Source organism: Leuciscus leuciscus, assembly GCF_965113295.1.
Source record: "Leuciscus leuciscus genome assembly, chromosome: 15".
NCBI lineage: Eukaryota > Metazoa > Chordata > Actinopteri > Cypriniformes > Leuciscidae > Leuciscus > Leuciscus leuciscus.
The window spans coordinates 21,123,047-21,141,458 of NC_138739.1; the positions used below are offsets into that span (position 1 = coordinate 21,123,047).

At 38.6% G+C, this 18,412-nt stretch overlaps 2 protein-coding genes across 3 annotated transcripts in view; both read right to left on the reverse strand.

Moving 5' to 3' along the window:
- Positions 1–18,412, reverse strand: part of LOC309474978 (uncharacterized protein) — a 187,677-nt gene that overhangs the window by 103,867 nt on the left and 65,398 nt on the right. The gene's annotated exons all lie outside the window — the stretch shown is intronic.
- LOC309475624 (uncharacterized protein) lies at positions 9,266–11,896 on the reverse strand (the record flags this gene model as incomplete). Of its 2 annotated transcripts, none has more annotated exons than XM_082138481.1 (3): positions 11,810–11,896; positions 10,817–10,979; positions 9,266–10,308 (listed from the first exon to the last, which is right to left on the reverse strand). In XM_082138481.1, exons 2-3 carry the CDS (start codon positions 10,869–10,871, stop codon positions 9,266–9,268), a joined length of 1,098 nt encoding a protein of 365 aa, XP_081994607.1. In that variant the 5' UTR covers positions 10,872–10,979; positions 11,810–11,896. The 2 variants fall into 2 exon arrangements, with proteins under 2 accessions (XP_081994607.1, XP_081994606.1); XM_082138480.1 differs by having other exon boundaries at positions 10,817–10,982; positions 11,810–11,887.

Below are 18,412 nucleotides of genomic sequence, written 5' to 3' on the forward strand. Positions count from 1 at the left end.
GTCATAGATTGCTAATTGGATTCCAGCTGATGGCCATCATTCATCAGTACTGAGTGAATGCTACAGAGATCCAAGGTGTATAAGACGGCAAAGAGACAACGCTGGGGTGCTGACGGCTACGCGCTCACTCTTTGTCCTGATCCAGACTGCATGGTGTTCTTTTGTGCATTTTAGTGTGACCAAGTGTGGTCTTTATTACCTCTTAACTTTGTGAATGAACTTGTCAATTACAATCTATGAGAGAGTGTGTGAACGCTATGGTGGGTGTGTTTATGATTCTTTTGTGTTATTTTCTAATTTATGTAAATACTTTTGTTTGTCTTTCTTTGGAAGCGGTAGGGAGAGGGTGCCATTTTCTTTGAATCTAAAGTTTTGTTTATGTTTATGGTAGACAGGGAGATAGGTAAGACTCTGTCATTTCTTTTCTTTTTTTTTGTTGTTAAGGTTAGTTAGAGTTTTCGTGTTTAGTTAGAGGATTTTTTGTTTGTTATGTTGGCCTGGCCCTCTCCTGAAGATTTGCTTCCTTTGTTATTAATAAATTAAGATATTTGCTTAATTTTGTGTTTGTGCTTTTCTGGATCAGGGGATTGATGTGACCGTCAGACTTTTTTTTTATTTTACATTTTGTTACGACTTCATTTAACCCCTAGACTAACATTGAGGTTCGTAACAAGTGGGGGCTCGTCGTTTTTTTTTTTTTTGGCGAAGTGAGTTCGTTTGTTTTTCGGATCGCAAATTGGAAGTTTTGCTTCGGTTGTCCAAGACTGAAGTCTGTTTGTACGATCGTGATTCGATGGGTCGCGGTTTGTGTATGGTGAGTACTCTCTTTTTTTTTTTCTCTCTCTCTTCTATTGTTTTGACTGTTTTCATCAGTGGGTGGGGAAGGAGTAAAGAAGGAAAACGATGTAGGAAAAAAGATTTGGTTTTAATTGCGGAATTCTTCGATATTCGGATTGAGAGGGAGGCCACTAAACAAGTGCTTAAAGAAGATCTTTATGAGAAATTGATAACTGCAGGTATTTTACCTAGACAATCTGGTGATGATGATGAGCCGGCAGTGGATGCTGAAGAAGAGGCAAGTCCAAATTTTGATTCTGTGCCTCAGGATCCAATGATTGCTTTAAAATTGAAAGAGATGGATCTTTTAATTAAGAAGCAAGAATGCGAGGCGGAGATGATTAGGTTTCGCATATTAGAAAAGCAGGCAGATAGAGATATTGGCCCTCATTTATCAAAAGTGCGTACACCAAATTCCCAGCGTACACCTGGCGTACACCCAAAACCACGGTGACTTTGAGATTTATCAATATGGACGTTGGCGTACGGCACGCTCAAATCCTACGGCAGCTCAGGAGGTGGTGTACATGTACGCACGTTTTGAGTTAGTGTGGAAATGCGCAGAAAAACAATTCCTAACACCACAAAACGCACTGACAAACTAAAAGATATGATATATTATGACCCACTGTAAAAAAACAACAACAGGGATGTTAACCGATGACCGTTTGACCGATGGTTGACCGTATCAACATTAACCGATTAAAGTTGTCGGTAGTCGGTAAAAAAAAAAAAATGTATCTCTAAATTAGACAGTGGACTAAACGCTACTACAGTTAGCCATCTCATTCCAAGATCTTTTTGTGTGAAGTGAACAAATCCCTCACACTCAATTTTTCATAACTCGCCTGTTTGTACTTAATAAACCAATAAAAACATTTGGTTTTCTGTGTCGGCTGCAAAGATGAAGTCTGACTCGCGATCTTCGCAGTAGTGAACGCGCCGGAGAGAAATACACATTTTATACGGATTACATCGTTTTATTTTGTTTTGAATGGTTCTGTTTAAAAGTAAAGATTTCTGTAGATAATAGATATATTTCTATTTTTTTTTTAGGTGTGTGAGGCTAGTAGTCTACCTTATACGTTGAGTTTCGGTTCATGGATGATAGCTTAACGTTATCCAGTTCAGGCGCTGGCGCCTCCGTGTCGTGATTATCTCTGCTATTTACTTTTTATTTATTAAATCGAGAAAATTGGATAATGAAACACTGATTAAAATTAAGATACAATTAATACAAAACGAAATTCGCTTTAAAGAAAGGTTTTGTGCTTTCTGTTTGAGGTCTCTGTGAAAGTTTTAAAGCATGCCGCTTTCAGAGCGGTCGCATCCGTTATGGATAACTGTCACGTAACATTGTTTTTTCCTCATAAATGTGAACACGAAAAATAAAAGACAAAAGACTTTTTAAAAAAGACAACCATCCACAACTTTATAACACTCCAGGCAAAGTATACCTCTTTTTTTTGTTCAGTAATGAAAGGCTTTCAATGACCAAAAAATAATTCAGACTGACAAAATAATAAAAATGACATTCTTCTTCTTTTAAATAATAATAATAATAATACAAATAATAATAATAAGGACATTCTTCTTCTAAATAACAATAAGCGTCATTAATAATAAAAATCATAATTATAAGAAGAAGAATTACAAATTGTCATGCAATTATTAATGTGAATGAATGGTAGGCTACTCCACATCACATCATCATCATTATTGTACACCCCAATACATGTGACGTGATAAGAAATAAAATGCTAATTGTTTCAAAACACGTGCTGTAAAATAATGCATTGTGATAGGTCATTTGCTCAGCCAACGTCGGAGAAGTTTCTCTTCTTTGCCGTCTTCCGTGTGTCCATGGCGTAAAATGAGGGCGTGGGGGAAGCGGAGACTTGAATATATATGGGCGTGTTATTCTAATGACGATCGTTTTCAGCCGCGGCATTTATCAAGGGCAGGTATTGCGTACACCTGGATTTCAAAGGTACGCACAGCTTCATAAATCAGGCGATGAGAGGAGTGTAAGCATAATCTTACGCCAATATATACGCCCGTTTCTACGCAAGAATGATAAATGAGGGCCAGTGAGATCCGTAAATTGGATTTGGAATCTGAGCGGTTGGCCCGAAGGCCAATTCCAGATCCACGTATTCGGGGTAGTTCAATATCCTCACCCGTAAATAGCACTGAAACTGAAGATTTTTCTAGATCTATTGCGAGTGATTCGTTTGACGTTAGTAGGTATATTAGACTGGTACCTCCATTTAGGGAGGCTGAAGTCGATTCTTACTTTGTTGCGTTTGAGAGAATTGCCAGTAAACTAAAATGGCCAAAAGAGATGTGGGCTTTGCTGTTGCAATGCAGTCTAACAGGGAAAGCTCAAGAGGTTTGTTCAGCTTTACCTATTGAAGGTTCCCTTGATTATGAAACGGTAAAGTCAGCTGTTTTGCGGGCATATGAGTTGGTCCCCGAGGCTTATCGACAGAAGTTTCGTGGGCATATGAAAACAGTCAAACAAACTTTTGTTGAATTTGTGAGAGAAAAGAGAGTGCTTTTCGAAAAGTGGTGTCTTTCTAGCAAGGTTACATCCCTGGAGGAAATACAGGAGTTAATCTTGTTAGAAGAGTTTAAAAATTGCGTTCCGGCTAATATTGTTGTGTATTTAAACGAACAGAAGGTCACTTCTCTTGCTGATGCTGCAGTTTTGGCAGACGAATTTGTGCTGACCCACAAGAATGTCTTTTCTTTGGGTGCGACTGTCAAAATGCAGGCGGAAAATTCGGTGCAGCGTGTTACACGTCCGTTTAAAAATGAAATGACTCGTAAATCAAATGGGGGTGCTGATAAGCGAGTTTGTTTCTTCTGCCTCGATTCAAATCATCTGATTGCAGATTGTAGAGCATGGAAGCAGAAGAGTGGTGCTTCAAAGACTAAAAATGTTGCACTTGTTGATTCCTTACACTCTAACACAGATGAAGAGATGTATCAGCCTTTTCTGTTTAAGGGTACAGTCTCGTTATCGTTTGATTCGGAGTTTAAGCCTGTAACAATTCTGCGTGATACAGGGGCAGCTCAATCATTTATATCTGCGGGAGTCTTGCCGTTTTCCAATACTACTTTTACTGGTCAGGAAGTATTGGTACGTGGAATTGAGATGCGTTGTGTGAATGTGCCACTTCATATTGCATACTTGAATTCTGATATTGTTAGTGGGGTAGTCAACTTGGCTGTGCGTGAACAGTTACCTGTAGAGGGTGTTGACTTGATTCTTGGGAATGATCTTGCAGGGGGCATAGTTTTCCCTACACCTATTGTGACCTGCATGCCTAATACTTCCCAAAACGATGATTTGGCTGAGAAGTTTCCGTCTGTGTTCCCCTCTTGTGTGGTTACTCGTGCTCAAACACAGAAGTTTAAAGAAATAGTAGATCTGTCAACCTCTTTTATAGCTAATGACGTGCCTAAGACTGTGGAATGTGCTCTGTTTATATCACCAGATTCTGATGTTGATGTACCTTCTGGGAGGGAGGAGGGTGATATGGAGACTTCTTTGAAGGTGGGGAGAGATTCTTTAGCTGTTGCACAGAGAGCAGACCCTTCTTTGGTCAAGTGCATAAAGGCTGTTGAGAATAGTGTCTATGATTCTAATTCAGGGGTGGTTTACTTTTGGGAGGAGGGCTTGCTGATGCGCAGATGGAAACCACAGAAAGAAGAGCTTGGCTGGCAGGAGGTGCAGCAAATAGTTTTGCCATCTACTTATCGGCAACAGGTTTTGAAACTCGCCCATGAGAATTTTCTTTCTGGACATGTTGGTATAACTAAAACCTATTACCGCATTTCTAGATACTTTTTCTGGCCTGGACTTAAGAACTCTGTTTCTAGATACTGTAAATCATGCCATGTCTGTCAGATGGCAAGCAAGCCGAATCAGAAAATTCCTCCCGCACCCCTTTGTCCGATTCCTGTTGTAGATGATCCATTTGACCGACTAATTATTGACTGTGTCGGACCACTGCCAAAAGGGAAAGCAGGACATCAGTATATCTTCACAATAATGTGTGCGACAACCCGTTTTGTTGAAGCAGTTCCATTACGTACATTGAGGGCTAAGGTGGTGGTAAAAGAGCTTCTTAAGTTCTGAACTACGTTTGGACTACCAATGATCATACAGAGTGATCAGGGCTCGAATTTTACCTCCAAGGTTTTCAGGCAGGCTCTAGGGATGCTGGGTATTGGTCACCAAACGTCTAGTGCCTATCATCCCGAATCACAGGGGGCCTTGGAAAGGTTTCACCAAACTCTCAAAGCGATGTTGCGTTGTTACTGTATCGAGACTGGTAGAGACTGGGCTGAAGGTCTTCCTTACTTGATGTTTGCAACCAGAGAGACTGTACAGGAGTCTCTTGGTTTCAGCCCTGCTGAACTCGTGTTTGGGCACACCATGCGGGGTCCGTTAAAATTACTAAGTGACCAGTTGTTAAGTCAGCCATCTAGACCTGTGCCTGTTGATGAGTATGTTACCTCCATCCGTGAAAAGCTAGGTAAAGCACGAGACCTGGCTAAGTTACATCTGTCTGAAACTCAGTTAAAAATGAAAGAACGGTTTGACATAAAAAGTGTGAAACGAGACTTTTCGCCTGGTGATCAGGTTTTAGTTTTGCTGCCAATGCCTGGGTCGATTCTGCATGCCAAATTTGCTGGTCCATATTTGATTGAGAGGAAGTTGAATGAAACAAACTATGTTGTTGCTACACCGGACCGAAAGTGCAAAAATCGGGTATGTCATGTGAATCGCCTTAAAGCTTATGTGAGTAGAACATCGACTGATAACGACAGCAAGCAGGTTGACCCTCTTTTACCTTGTGCTGCTGCTACTGTGAGTGTAATAGCTACGTCCTCTACGGAGGAGGATGAAATGCAAGGCGGAGGCTTCCCTATTTCTCCCACCCGCCTTCAGAATTCTGTTATATTACAAGATCCCTCTTGTTTCCTTTCACATCTAACTGCAGAACAGTCTCATGACTTGTTGGAGTTGTTGAGTACTTTTTCTATCTTGTTTAGTGATGTCCCCGGTAGAACATCTGTCTGTGCTCATGACATTGATGTGGGGAATGCCAAACCAATAAAACAACACCCTTACAGATTAAATCCACGAAAGCGGGAAGTTATAAAGGCAGAAGTTGACTACCTGTTAAAGCATGGTATGGCCGTGCCTAGTCAGAGCCCATGGAGCTCTCCCTGCTTGCTGGTACCTAAACCAGATTCAACCTTTCGATTTTGTACGGACTACCGTAAAGTCAACAATGTAACAAAGCCTGACTCCTTTCCTCTTCCTAGAATTGAGGACTGTGTGGATAAAGTCGGTTCAGCTAAATATGTTACTAAGTTGGACTTATTGAAGGGATATTGGCAGGTGCCCCTCACTAAACGAGCCTCTGAGATATTTGCATTTGTAACCCCTGATAGCTTTTTACAATACACCGTTTTAGCTTTTGGGATGAGAAATGCACCTGCTACATTTCAGAGAATGATGCATCAAGTTCTTTCGGGAGTCTCAAATTGTGAAGTGTACCTAGATGACATTGTGATTTATTCAGATGATTGGGTGCAACACTTGGAAACTCTCAGAGAAGTTTGTAGTCGCTTAGGGGCTGCTTCATTGACACTAAATCTTGCAAAGTGTGAGTTTGCTAAAGGTACCATTACCTATTTGGGTAAGCAAGTTGGTCAGGGATTGGTAAAACCAATTGATGCTAAAATAGCAGCCATTCTCCAGTTTCCTGTTCCATCTAATAAACGTGAACTCAGACGTTTTCTGGGGATGAGTGGTTACTATCGAGCTTTTTGTTCAAATTTTTCCACCTTGGTTTGTCCACTCACAGACCTCCTCAGTACAAAGCGAGAGTTTGTGTGGTCTACTGAATGTCAACTTGCCTTTGAAGCAGCAAAGGATCTCCTTTGTCAGGCTCCTGTTCTCTCTGCACCTGATTTTTCAAGAATTTTAAAATTGCAGGTGGATGCGAGTGATAATGGTGCTGGAGCTGTATTGTTACAGGAGGATCAAGCTTGTGTTGAACATCCTGTCTCCTATTTTTCTAGAAAGTTCATTGGAGCTCAACGGAATTATAGTGTAATTGAAAAAGAGGCCCTTGCCCTGTTATTAGCTCTCAAGCATTTTGATGTGTACCTGGGTAGTAGTATTAGTCCTATTGTGGTATATACTGACCATAACCCCCTAGTGTTCCTCTCTCGCATGTCAGGTGCTAATCAACGGTTGTTACGGTGGTCCCTTACTCTACAAGAGTACAGCTTAGATATTCGTCACAAGAAGGGGGTGGAGAATGTTATGGCAGATGCCCTTTCAAGAAGTTAAGTGGAACCAGATTAATGTATCCATCATTTAGGAGATGTTTGGGTTGACATTTTTATTTTGTTTTTTTTAATTTTTATTTATTTTTGCATTCCTAGTGGTGGGGGTGTTACGCCCTGTGGCTGTATTTGTGAATTATGCGCTCTTGGGAGAGTGTCACCTACTGGGCAAGTTATGTATTGCATGTTTCCATCTTTTGCTCTTTCTGACTCTCTCTGTCATAGATTGCTAATTGGATTCCAGCTGATGGCCATCATTCATCAGTACTGAGTGAATGCTACAGAGATCCAAGGTGTATAAGACGGCAAAGAGACAACGCTGGGGTGCTGACGGCTACGCGCTCACTCTTTGTCCTGATCCAGACTGCATGGTGTTCTTTTGTGCATTTTAGTGTGACCAAGTGTGGTCTTTATTACCTCTTAACTTTGTGAATGAACTTGTCAATTACAATCTATGAGAGAGTGTGTGAACGCTATGGTGGGTGTGTTTATGATTCTTTTGTGTTATTTTCTAATTTATGTAAATACTTTTGTTTGTCTTTCTTTGGAAGCGGTAGGGAGAGGGTGCCATTTTCTTTGAATCTAAAGTTTTGTTTATGTTTATGGTAGACAGGGAGATAGGTAAGACTCTGTCATTTCTTTTCTTTTTTTTTGTTGTTAAGGTTAGTTAGAGTTTTCGTGTTTAGTTAGAGGATTTTTTGTTTGTTATGTTGGCCTGGCCCTCTCCTGAAGATTTGCTTCCTTTGTTATTAATAAATTAAGATATTTGCTTAATTTTGTGTTTGTGCTTTTCTGGATCAGGGGATTGATGTGACCGTCAGACTTTTTTTTATTTTACATTTTGTTACGACTTCATTTAACCCCTAGACTAACATTGAGGTTCGTAACAGTACCTAACTGAGAAGGGGATATCAGCCGCGTTTCCAGTTAAGTGTACCATATGCATCAGACGTTTAGCCAACGTTCCGTGGGCGTGACGTCTGAGGCTGAGACTAAATGACTTACTGCTTGTTTTCTTCTCCTTCTTTGATTTTCTATGCTGACTGACTTGTTGCACGCCGGTCTGTTGTTGTGGGGACATTTCCACGCCCCGAAACGTGACGCTGAATGAAACGAACTGTAATTGGTTGTTTGACATGTCAGTCAAACGGCCTTATGGGCGGGCCTTGGCCAAAGAAAGCTGCTATGAATTCCAGACCTTCAGCCGTTAGTCTGAAGGTCTGGCTACGCGAGACTGGTCTTGTACCATCTTTGAGATGCGCCACGCATTACGTCATCATGTTGGAAAGGTAACGAAAAATCAAATTAAAAATAATAAATTAAAACAAAGATGGAGGATGATTTTGAAGTCGGAGGACAAAATGAGATGGAGTTTTTCGCCCTTCCCTACCATTTTGAACCGGAGTACACAGACAAATAACTTTGATGACGTGACGCGTGACCTTTCCAACTTGATGACGCAATGCATGGCGCATCTCAGAGATGGTACATGACGGGCATTTGTGGTTAAAAAGTATATATTTATTTATTTTTTGAAAATGACCGATCGTTTTCTGACTGATCAGAAAATGCACAAAATAGCGCAATATTGAATTGAGTACTAATATAGGATTTACTTACTTGCCTGAACTACATTTGTTTACTTCACCACAAAATCATTTTTATCAGTGTACTCAATAAAACAAAGAAATGACAGCTCGAGTGAGTGAGGGTGTAAGTAGTAAAATAATACTCGTGAGGCAATAAAAAAAATGCCACATTTTATTCGCTAAGATTAAAACATTGATAAGTCAACATAACAGTTAATAAAAGATTAATAAAAAAAATACTGTTCATGAAAATTATGAGAATATTACACAGGCAGCTAAAAGTACAAGGAATTTACAACAGTGTTCTCAGAGTTTTCACAATTATTCACTGTTGTCTCTTTCGAATACCCAGGTACTCATGGCCTTATGTGATCATTAAGGCCTTCTTTTCTTGTGAAACTCTTCCCGCACTGAACACATGCAAGGCTTCTCTCCTGTGTGGATCTGGATCCTATTATGTTTTTTCATGTTTCCTGACTAACTGAATCTCGTATCAAAGTGTGAATTCTCTGGTGCTGTTTCAGTTCAGCATTATTAAAAAAGGTCTTCCCACAATCAAAGCACACATGATTCTTCACACCACTGTGTCTTTTCTGGTGTGCTTTTAAAGTACTCAGCTGACTAAAACTCTTTCCACACAAAGAACACACGTGAGGCTTCTCTTGTGTATGAACTTTCAGATGGACCTTTAGGGATGATGCTGAAAAATATGTTTTCCCACATTGATCACAGTAAAACGATCTGTCACCAGAATGAAAACGTAGATGTAATTTAAGACTGAATGCATGTGTAAAACTCTTCCCACACTGATCACATGTATGTGGTTTCTCTCCAGTGTGGATTTTCATGTGATTAATAAGGGTTAGTTTGTGTGTGAAACTCTTTCCACACTGTTCACATGTGTATGGCTTCTCTCCAGAGTGGATTTTCATGTGATTAATAAGGGTTCCTTTATGTGTGAAACTCTTCCCACACTGATCACATGTGTGTGGCTTCTCTCCGGTGTGGATTTTCATGTGATTAATAAGGGTTGCTTTATGTGTGAAACTCTTCCCACACTGATCACATGTGTGTAGCTTCTCTCCGGTGTGGATCCTCATGTGATCCTTAAGGGTTCCTTTATGTGTGAAACTCTTTCCACACTGCTCACATGCGTGTCGTTTCTCTCCAGTGTGTATCCTCATGTGTTCATTAAAGTGATGTTTGTATGCAAAACTCTTCCCACACTGATCACATGTGTGCAGATTCTCTCCAGTGTGGATTTTCATGTGTACATTAAGGTTTCCCTTTTGTGTGAAACTCTTCCCACATTGATCACATGTGTGTGGTTTCTCTCCACTATGAACTGTCATGTGAAGTTTAAGACTTGTTTTGCTTGGGAATCTCTTTCCACAATGAAGGCAAGAATTTTTGTCTCTACTCAAAGATTTTTCTCCGATTTTGACATGATGATGTTTCTCATCTCTTTCACTCTTTTCTTCACTATCCTCATTCTGTTCACTTAAGCCTAAAATTAATTAAAACAAAGTTTTATTTTCATTCATCTATTCTCCAAACCAGTTATTCTATGTAGAGTCGTGAGGGAGTTTATTTTCTGTATAACCTTAAACAATTAAAAGGAAATGTCATAAAGTTAACACTAATGTAACTCAAGAACATCTGCAATACAATATTATATATATATATATAGACACAAATCTCATGTTTCTGATACAAATCTCTCGGATATTTAATTAATGTAAAGATTTTTTGTTTTATTATTAATTTTTTTTAAATGTACACAATCTTTTACACAAACTGTAGATGTCTATCAGTAATTTGTCTAATTTATAACTTTGTTGAAAAAGAAAATGAAAAAAACATGGAAAAGAACATTTCAGTTTCAGGCTCCAGTGTCCTGTATATTATTTGATACTTTAAACATGTTATTTCAAAGCTCTTTTAGTTAAAAAAAATCAGTTTTATGAATTTAATATTCATTACTCATTAATGACGAATCAAGAATAAACACCAACCTATTTGTTCTTCAGTATCTTCAGGTTTTATTCTGCAGGACTCTGGATCACTCATGTTCTCACTGTTCAACTGTCTTCAGTTCTAGACTGATGGGAATATTCCAGCATGTATATGTGGACTGCAGTGGGAGGAGCTTCAGGTTCTGTGGCAGGAACAGCAGATCTGCTAAAATCATAAAATAATCAGTTAGCAAACTGATGTTTTCAATATTGCACACATTTTAATCATTCAGTGTTTTGTTTACATTTTCATAGATGGATAAAGTTACAAATAAAGTTATTTTATCTGTCATATGAACAAATGGACAAAGAAATAGAAAAAAATGGAAATAAATAGGGCCTACCAAAATAAAAATAAAAATATAAAAATATATCAATAATACATAAAAATAAAACAGAAGGACAAATAAATTTGTAAGCAATAAATAACACGTCAATTCAGTTCAACTTCATTTATAGCTTAGTTTTTTCTGTTGGTTTTTAGATTTGTGTTGTTTTTGCATGAAAGATGGTTTATCACAGACTGAAATGAAATAATGTTAAAGAGCCTATCTTGTTGATTTCAAAAGTGATAATGGTGTAGTTTGTTTCAGTCAGTCAGCACCGATGAAATGAGCTTTAAGTGGCAGTTTACATGTGATTGAAGAAATCAGCATAATGAATGAAGTGAAAAAACAGTAACTGTTAACATGAAATCAGCAGCTCTGTTAACAGTGACACTCCTGAAACAAGCTTTAGGCTTCACGATCAACAGCACATATCTCACTTTATTATACAGTGATTTAAACAGATTATTTGAGTCATATTTTTTAAAGTAGGCTATACAAAACTACTAAACGAATACTAAATGCTAACCTGCCACTAAATGATTATTCAGCTTGCAAACATCAGAAACGACGCGATGAAAACAATGCAGAACTGACCCGCGTGTTAGTAGCCTGTGTACCGTGTTTTATGGTAAATGTACGAAACTCTGTAAACTGCACAACTCACCTCAGAAGACTCGCGAGCGGGCTGGAGTCGCTGAATCATAACGACAAAAACAATAACACAAACAAAGAAACAGTGATGACTGCACGCTGAGCAGAGCTCTGTGAGTGTAGGAAAAAAGTTGGTTTCGCCAGCCAGGTGTCGGTGATGACGTCACAACACATTAATGATCTTCAGCAACAGAGGAACTTGATTACTGGCTGGCTATGGTCAGTGTCTTGTTCTTGTTTAACTGTATATGTTGCACAGGGCGTGCAGTAATAAATGAGGAGACGTACAGCGAGTACCGAACATAAAGTGAATAACTGAAGGTCGGGACCTTTATTGAACCATAGGTTATTTTATTATGATCACAGAAGATTGGTCATCTAAAGCGAGACCTGAAGGCAGCATAGAAAACTCCGGGTCATATCTAAAATCACAGAATGGACTCGAACTGTCAAGCTTCTGATCTTCCCACTGTTTGTGACTAATTTAATTAGTGCATTATGTTTCACACTAAGATTTCCAAACCAGCAGCTAATGGAAAAGGACGGCACCATTTTCAGGGTGAAAATAAGAGAATCCAGAAGATTGGATGACGTAACAAAACTAAAACACTTTGAAAAAGCCTGTTGGTGCAGATGCTATTCAAAGATTCACATATGCCAATTTTTGTAAATCAAATACTGATCCTGAAGAAGTTTGCATGACTTAATGAGAGAGCAACTGATATGTTTAATTCATTTATATTGAATCAGAATAATGCCTAATCACACCATTTGCCATCCTATTTGCTGAATTCTGTTTTTTTAAACATGACTTTGTGTGTGTTGTGGAAATGATCTGAAATCAGTTTTATCTAATAGGACACACTGCTGTCCTTACTCTCTGTGTGCTGTAGAGTGCAGCATTTAACATCCTTTACATCATTATAAAGGAGGACTTAGTGTCCATGACAACAGATGAGTGATGAAGGCATGTGGATACAAAACATATAGAGTCCAAACCAACGTGACAGTATGGGCAAGCTAATGCACTTCATGAGTTCAAGAAAGCTTTTTGTTTGGCGTTATTCAGTATATCTTAGTGCAAGGGATACAATACTATCTTCTTTACAATAAGATCCCCCTTCCCCATTGTTAGGGGTTAACAGTTGAGGACCCAAGGACAGCTGTTTGAAAGAAGACCCAGAGTCAGAATTATAAAAAATGTAAGAAAAGTTTTACTGAAGATAGTTTGCAGTTTCATCAGCAGAAGTCAGCTTCAAGACTCACACAGGAGTTCGTAGGCCGCCCCGCTTAGAGTTACAAAGATCACAGCAGTTATACCATTTCCAAGGTCTCAGCTACGTCATTGCTTACAGTTTGAATGATTCTCATTGGCTAAGAAATTGATAAACACAGTAATTTTCAACACATATACAGATAGACAGAAGCATATCTCCAGAGATTATGCAGCTGACACTCGGACCCTGAAGTTTCAGGTTGCATATTTGGGTTGCTGGGTGCCAGCATGTCCCGAACAACTCCGTCAATCTCCAATAATGCCAGTGGTTCCTTAAAGGGATACTCCACTTTAAAATGAAAATTCTGTCATTATATACTCACCCTCATGTTGTTTCAAACCTGTATGAATTTCTTTCTTCTGCTGAACAGAAAGGAAGATATTTAGAAGAATATCAGTAACCAGACAGTTTCTGGTCTCACTGACTTCCATAGTAGGAAAAAATATATACTATGGAAGTCAATGAGACCAGAAACTGTCTGGTTACTGACATTCTTCTAAATATCTTCCTTTCTGTTCAGCAGAAGAAAGAAACTAATAAAGGATTGAAACAACATGAGGGTGAGTATATGATGACAGCATTTTCTTTTTAAAGTGGAGTATCCCTTTAACCTGTAAGCAAGAAGACTAACACACACACACACATCTTTTCCAAGGTTGGATTTGGCCAGGATCTAACTATAAACAGGAGTCTCATCTCAAAACATCAAGATAACAAGTTCTTTCTCTCAAGAATAGGAAACTTTAGTCTAAATGTAAAGTAAGGCTTTAAACGGTCCCTTAAACTATAGGCTTCAATGACCCCTATGTGTTTTAACGTGTTGAAGACCTTTCTCAAACACAAAACATTTCCTCATTTCATTTCTGGAAGCCGGGATAAATAGGCAAGCAATGTTACTGCATTCAAATATCAAATACAGACATTAAAGAATACATGAAAAGAACATTTCAGTGATCACACTGGTAACTTCTATAACAAAGTAAAATCTCGAGAGATCAAATTCAACTCATTTGAAATTTAGAAGGACAAATATTGATTAATACCTTGATTATAATCACTCATTATTCATTGAAGCAGCAGTGGATTCCAATCCACACCCTTCACCATATACTGTGTATACTATATTACGCCGGAATGTTCACCACCTGAGTCTTCTCCTCCCATTTGTACCAGTGATGCTTGATTCCACTTCTCACGTCCTGCGCAGACGTCAACAGCGCAAATGGGTTGTAGTGTAGGTTGCCAGACTGAGGTCACATATGGGTTGAGATTTGTATGATGTGTTGATTGTGTGAGTAGGGTGTCTCATACAAAATCTGGCAACTGTACAACCTAGTAGTACAGTATATTGATGTGATTATTCGTATGACAAGGTTTGGGTCATACAAATTACGCAAGTTCCCCAAGATGAAAATACAGAACGGGAGGGTTGCGGGAGATGGGTGTGAAATATGGGAGACTCCGGGAAAAAGGTTCTGACCGTGTTGACAGGTTTGATCATCAGACTTCTTGGTGTTGTTGCTGAGGGGCTGTTTGCTAATGAAAAAGGAAGAGTGGCAAATGGGAAAAGATAAGTGTATACAATTATAAAAACATTGCAAGTGCCCCACAATGGAAAAGAAGTTTAAATAAAATTTATACATACATTTGATTCTTCCAAAAACTTCAGTTTGAAAGAAATCCACTTGATTCCAACTCTGGCAGGAACTGGACCAGTTTTAATAATAAAAGAAGAAAAAAATCATTATTTTAAATACCACCGCATAAAAAAAATTTTTTGTAATACAACAATACTGACAATTAGGAAAATATTTCAACATTTTTTTACATGATTTTTGTAGGGGGAAAAAAGTTATTTTTCTTTTACCCTATTAGTCATAGGTAATACTTGCCTGCTTGATCTCCTCTTCTCTTCCTCCAACAACAGAACAGTAATATCCCTACTGTGAGTGCAGCCAGAACCAGGACGGCAACATATATTGGCCATATGGGATGACCTGGTGCAGTAACGGCTAGATAGATGGATACATATATTATTATGATCATATGTAGGCCTTTATTTCATATAAACTTCATTCAATAGAAATTAAGACCCAATTAATAGTCAAAATAGAGTTTTGTGGCATTTTGGATCACAACAAAATGCTAATTCTGTCATCATTTACTCTGCCTTATGTCGTTCCACACCTGTATGACTTTTGTTCTGTGGAACATAAAAGAAGACATAGCCTATTACATTTTTTTATCCATACAATGTACATATTCCACATAAGAAAGAAAGTCATACAGGTTTGGAACGACATTGGGGTCAGTAAATGATGACAGAATTTACATTGTTTGAGTGAACTATCCCTTTATTTACTGAATGAATTTTATTATGCATTTAAAAATGTAGAATCTTTCTGTTCTGGGAATATCAGCCTATAAATATTGATTGTTGCAATAAGGGGCTCAAATTTCTGTCCAATGAATTGCTATATTTGCAATAAAAACTTCTCCTCCCTCTAATATCAAGCGACATATAGTGGCTGCAAACTAAACTTAGGCTACATGGTTTTAAAAAATGAAGCATATTAATGAGTCTGAATGTGTCTCGTCAACCTTTTGAATAATCATTGGCCTAATATGAATATATTGAAATTCTCTACTCACCATTAACGGAAACATTGAAAGCCTTATTTGTGGTGCTGCTGACAATGACCTTCAGTCGATAAAGTCCAGAGTCTGTGGCTCTGATGTTCATGATGGTGAGAGATCCAGTCTGAAGGTCAAACTGCAGTCGGTCCTTGAATGTTTCATTACATATACCGTAATACATAATGGGGTGCAGCAACTGAACTGTAGCCGAACAGTTATTAGGTCCAAATTTCTCCCACAGTATTAGATCCGTGGAGTGTTTTAAAGTAACACCAGTGGCTAGAGGGATAGATTGTCCCTCAGTCGCTGATACTGGCTCCACTCCATCCGCCTCGGCAGCAAACACACCTGGAAAAACATTCAAGACAAGTGTCTCAGTCACTCAATTTACTCACAACTTCTTTTTTTTATCTTAAAATAATCAATGTTCTCCATTAGGAGGGCAGTAAAACTCAAAGCAGTTGGAATTGTCTCAAAATGCTAAACAATTTTGAAAACCAAAAAACTTGACAATATCATGCCATTGTTATGTATTATGCTCAAAGACATACATTTTTATTACAATCCTGTTACCCCATGTAGCCAATAGAGGGCAGCAAATACACTTTAAGTTATACATCAAATCTTTACAATTATATTTAAATGGTAGCCTGGCAATGGCATGCCAATATTTTTCACAATTTTAATCACATTTCCTGCATTTACATACCTTTAGGCTTTAGGGACTATGGTGATACAAAATCCAGGAAATAATTAAGTTGATTATAATGATAAATTCTGTCAAAAAGAATATAGTAGGCTACTAAACTATGTATAAGAAAAATATGTCTTACTTTCTTTATTGTTTAATAGGGGCCAATTGCCAAGACTTGAGAGAATCATTTTATAAAGTCAAAAATGTTCACCATTAATGTTTTGTGTGCAAATAAAATGTAAATAATGTGAGACTCAATTTCCACTGTAATATAGAAACAACATAAAGACGTAAAAAAATGGCTTTTTTTTTTTTTTTATGAATGAAGGCCAGTATCACTGTAGCTACTGATGTCTCCATGAAAATGATTTTTTACTTTTGAAAATTATAACAACTTTTAATATAAGTGAACTTAAAACTATCCTCACATATAAACCCAAAAATAAATGTAATATTTACATGTGCCCTTCCTGTCTAACAGGTATGAAATATACAGAAATTGAATTAGGTTATCAAACAGTCCGCACTGCATAAATTATCAATTAAATTAGATTAATCCTTATTACAGCTGCAAGTGTTCTTTAGTCAAGAGCAGTTAGTGATTTTCTCTGTTCCCTTTGTTCTTTGGTTAACTTTACTGACTACAGAATTAGTGGCTGCTGTCACTTTAAAATCTGCCTGCTGGCAGCCTCTCACGCGTCTCATTTTCTCATTTACTCTTGTTCATTTAAGACTTTATGTAACTAATTTAAGACTACTTTTCTGTTATGAGGATACTCGACAAAACGGACATTTTGGCGTATGTTATTGTTCGTTCAAGCGCGAAAGAGAACTGCCCAGCTAAACTGATTCTGCAGCCGTCATTCTTTGTTTTCAAGTAGCAGCAGGTAACCGTCGCAACTCTGTCGTCATATGTTAAGCTTATGCACAGCTCCACTACTTCCTGAACTTCAGCCAGCTCTTTGGGTGCTTCTCAATATCCCTCCTCGTCTCCTCTCTCCTCCGTCCTCCATCCTATGACCATAGACAGTATAAGAAATGGACAGAGTCATCTCATTGGAACTCAATTGAGGCAAGTGAAGCCCATTTTCAGCGATTTTTTAGGACTTCCGTTCCTGACGCGCAGACTCAAACTGAGCTTGACGACGTAGATGTGACGTGAGCAACCCGTCTGTCTTCTAGTGGCTGTGGCATGAGAAATCTGAATCATTCCCTTCCGAATCTTGCAGAGACGGAGATCGTGAGTAGGAGGTGTTCATGAGCTAGGAGCAGGAGAAACTTTTGCTAGGTATTCTGATTAATTATTTTGTCATTTTGCCTCCACGTCCCCCCGATTGCCCGCGAGCTTCTCCTCCCGTCAATACGGTAATCTCTCTACTGTGCGACAGAGAGTCGTGTGGTTATGACGCAATCGTTAGCCTACTTTTACAAAAACTGTTTTTACGGGGCCATAACGTAAGCTACAAGGTAATGGAGCATTTTATACATTGTCGTGTTTCTTTAGAAATAAATAATGGACAAATGGAGTCTTCAAACGCCTCAGATGTAAAGTTATTCGCTGTCAAAGTGACGCCAAAATGAATGGGAGTCAATGGGATGCTAACAGCAGGTGAAGTTCTGCTACAAGATGGTGGCACGCGGCCGGCTTCAACTTCCGGTCGACTTCCTTCCCGCTTGCCTATGACCCGGAAACCAATCGAGCACAGCCATCTTGAAGGACATCTCAATTCTCTAATTGCACCGCGAGGAGTCGAGGATCGAGGAGTGAGGAGGCTTCCAGAGGAGTCATGAGCGAGGATACACAGGTGTATCCTATGCGGAAGAGTTGTATCGACTAAAACGTGACGCACGTATAAATTCTCCTCCCCCTTCACATCGGTCACAATCATTTTGATTTATACTTTACTTTTGCAGTTTATATAAACCACACACCTCACATATTTCAACAGGGTATCTTTCTTTATTATTATTTATTATGAATTTCTTAAATAAACAAATTTCAACAACA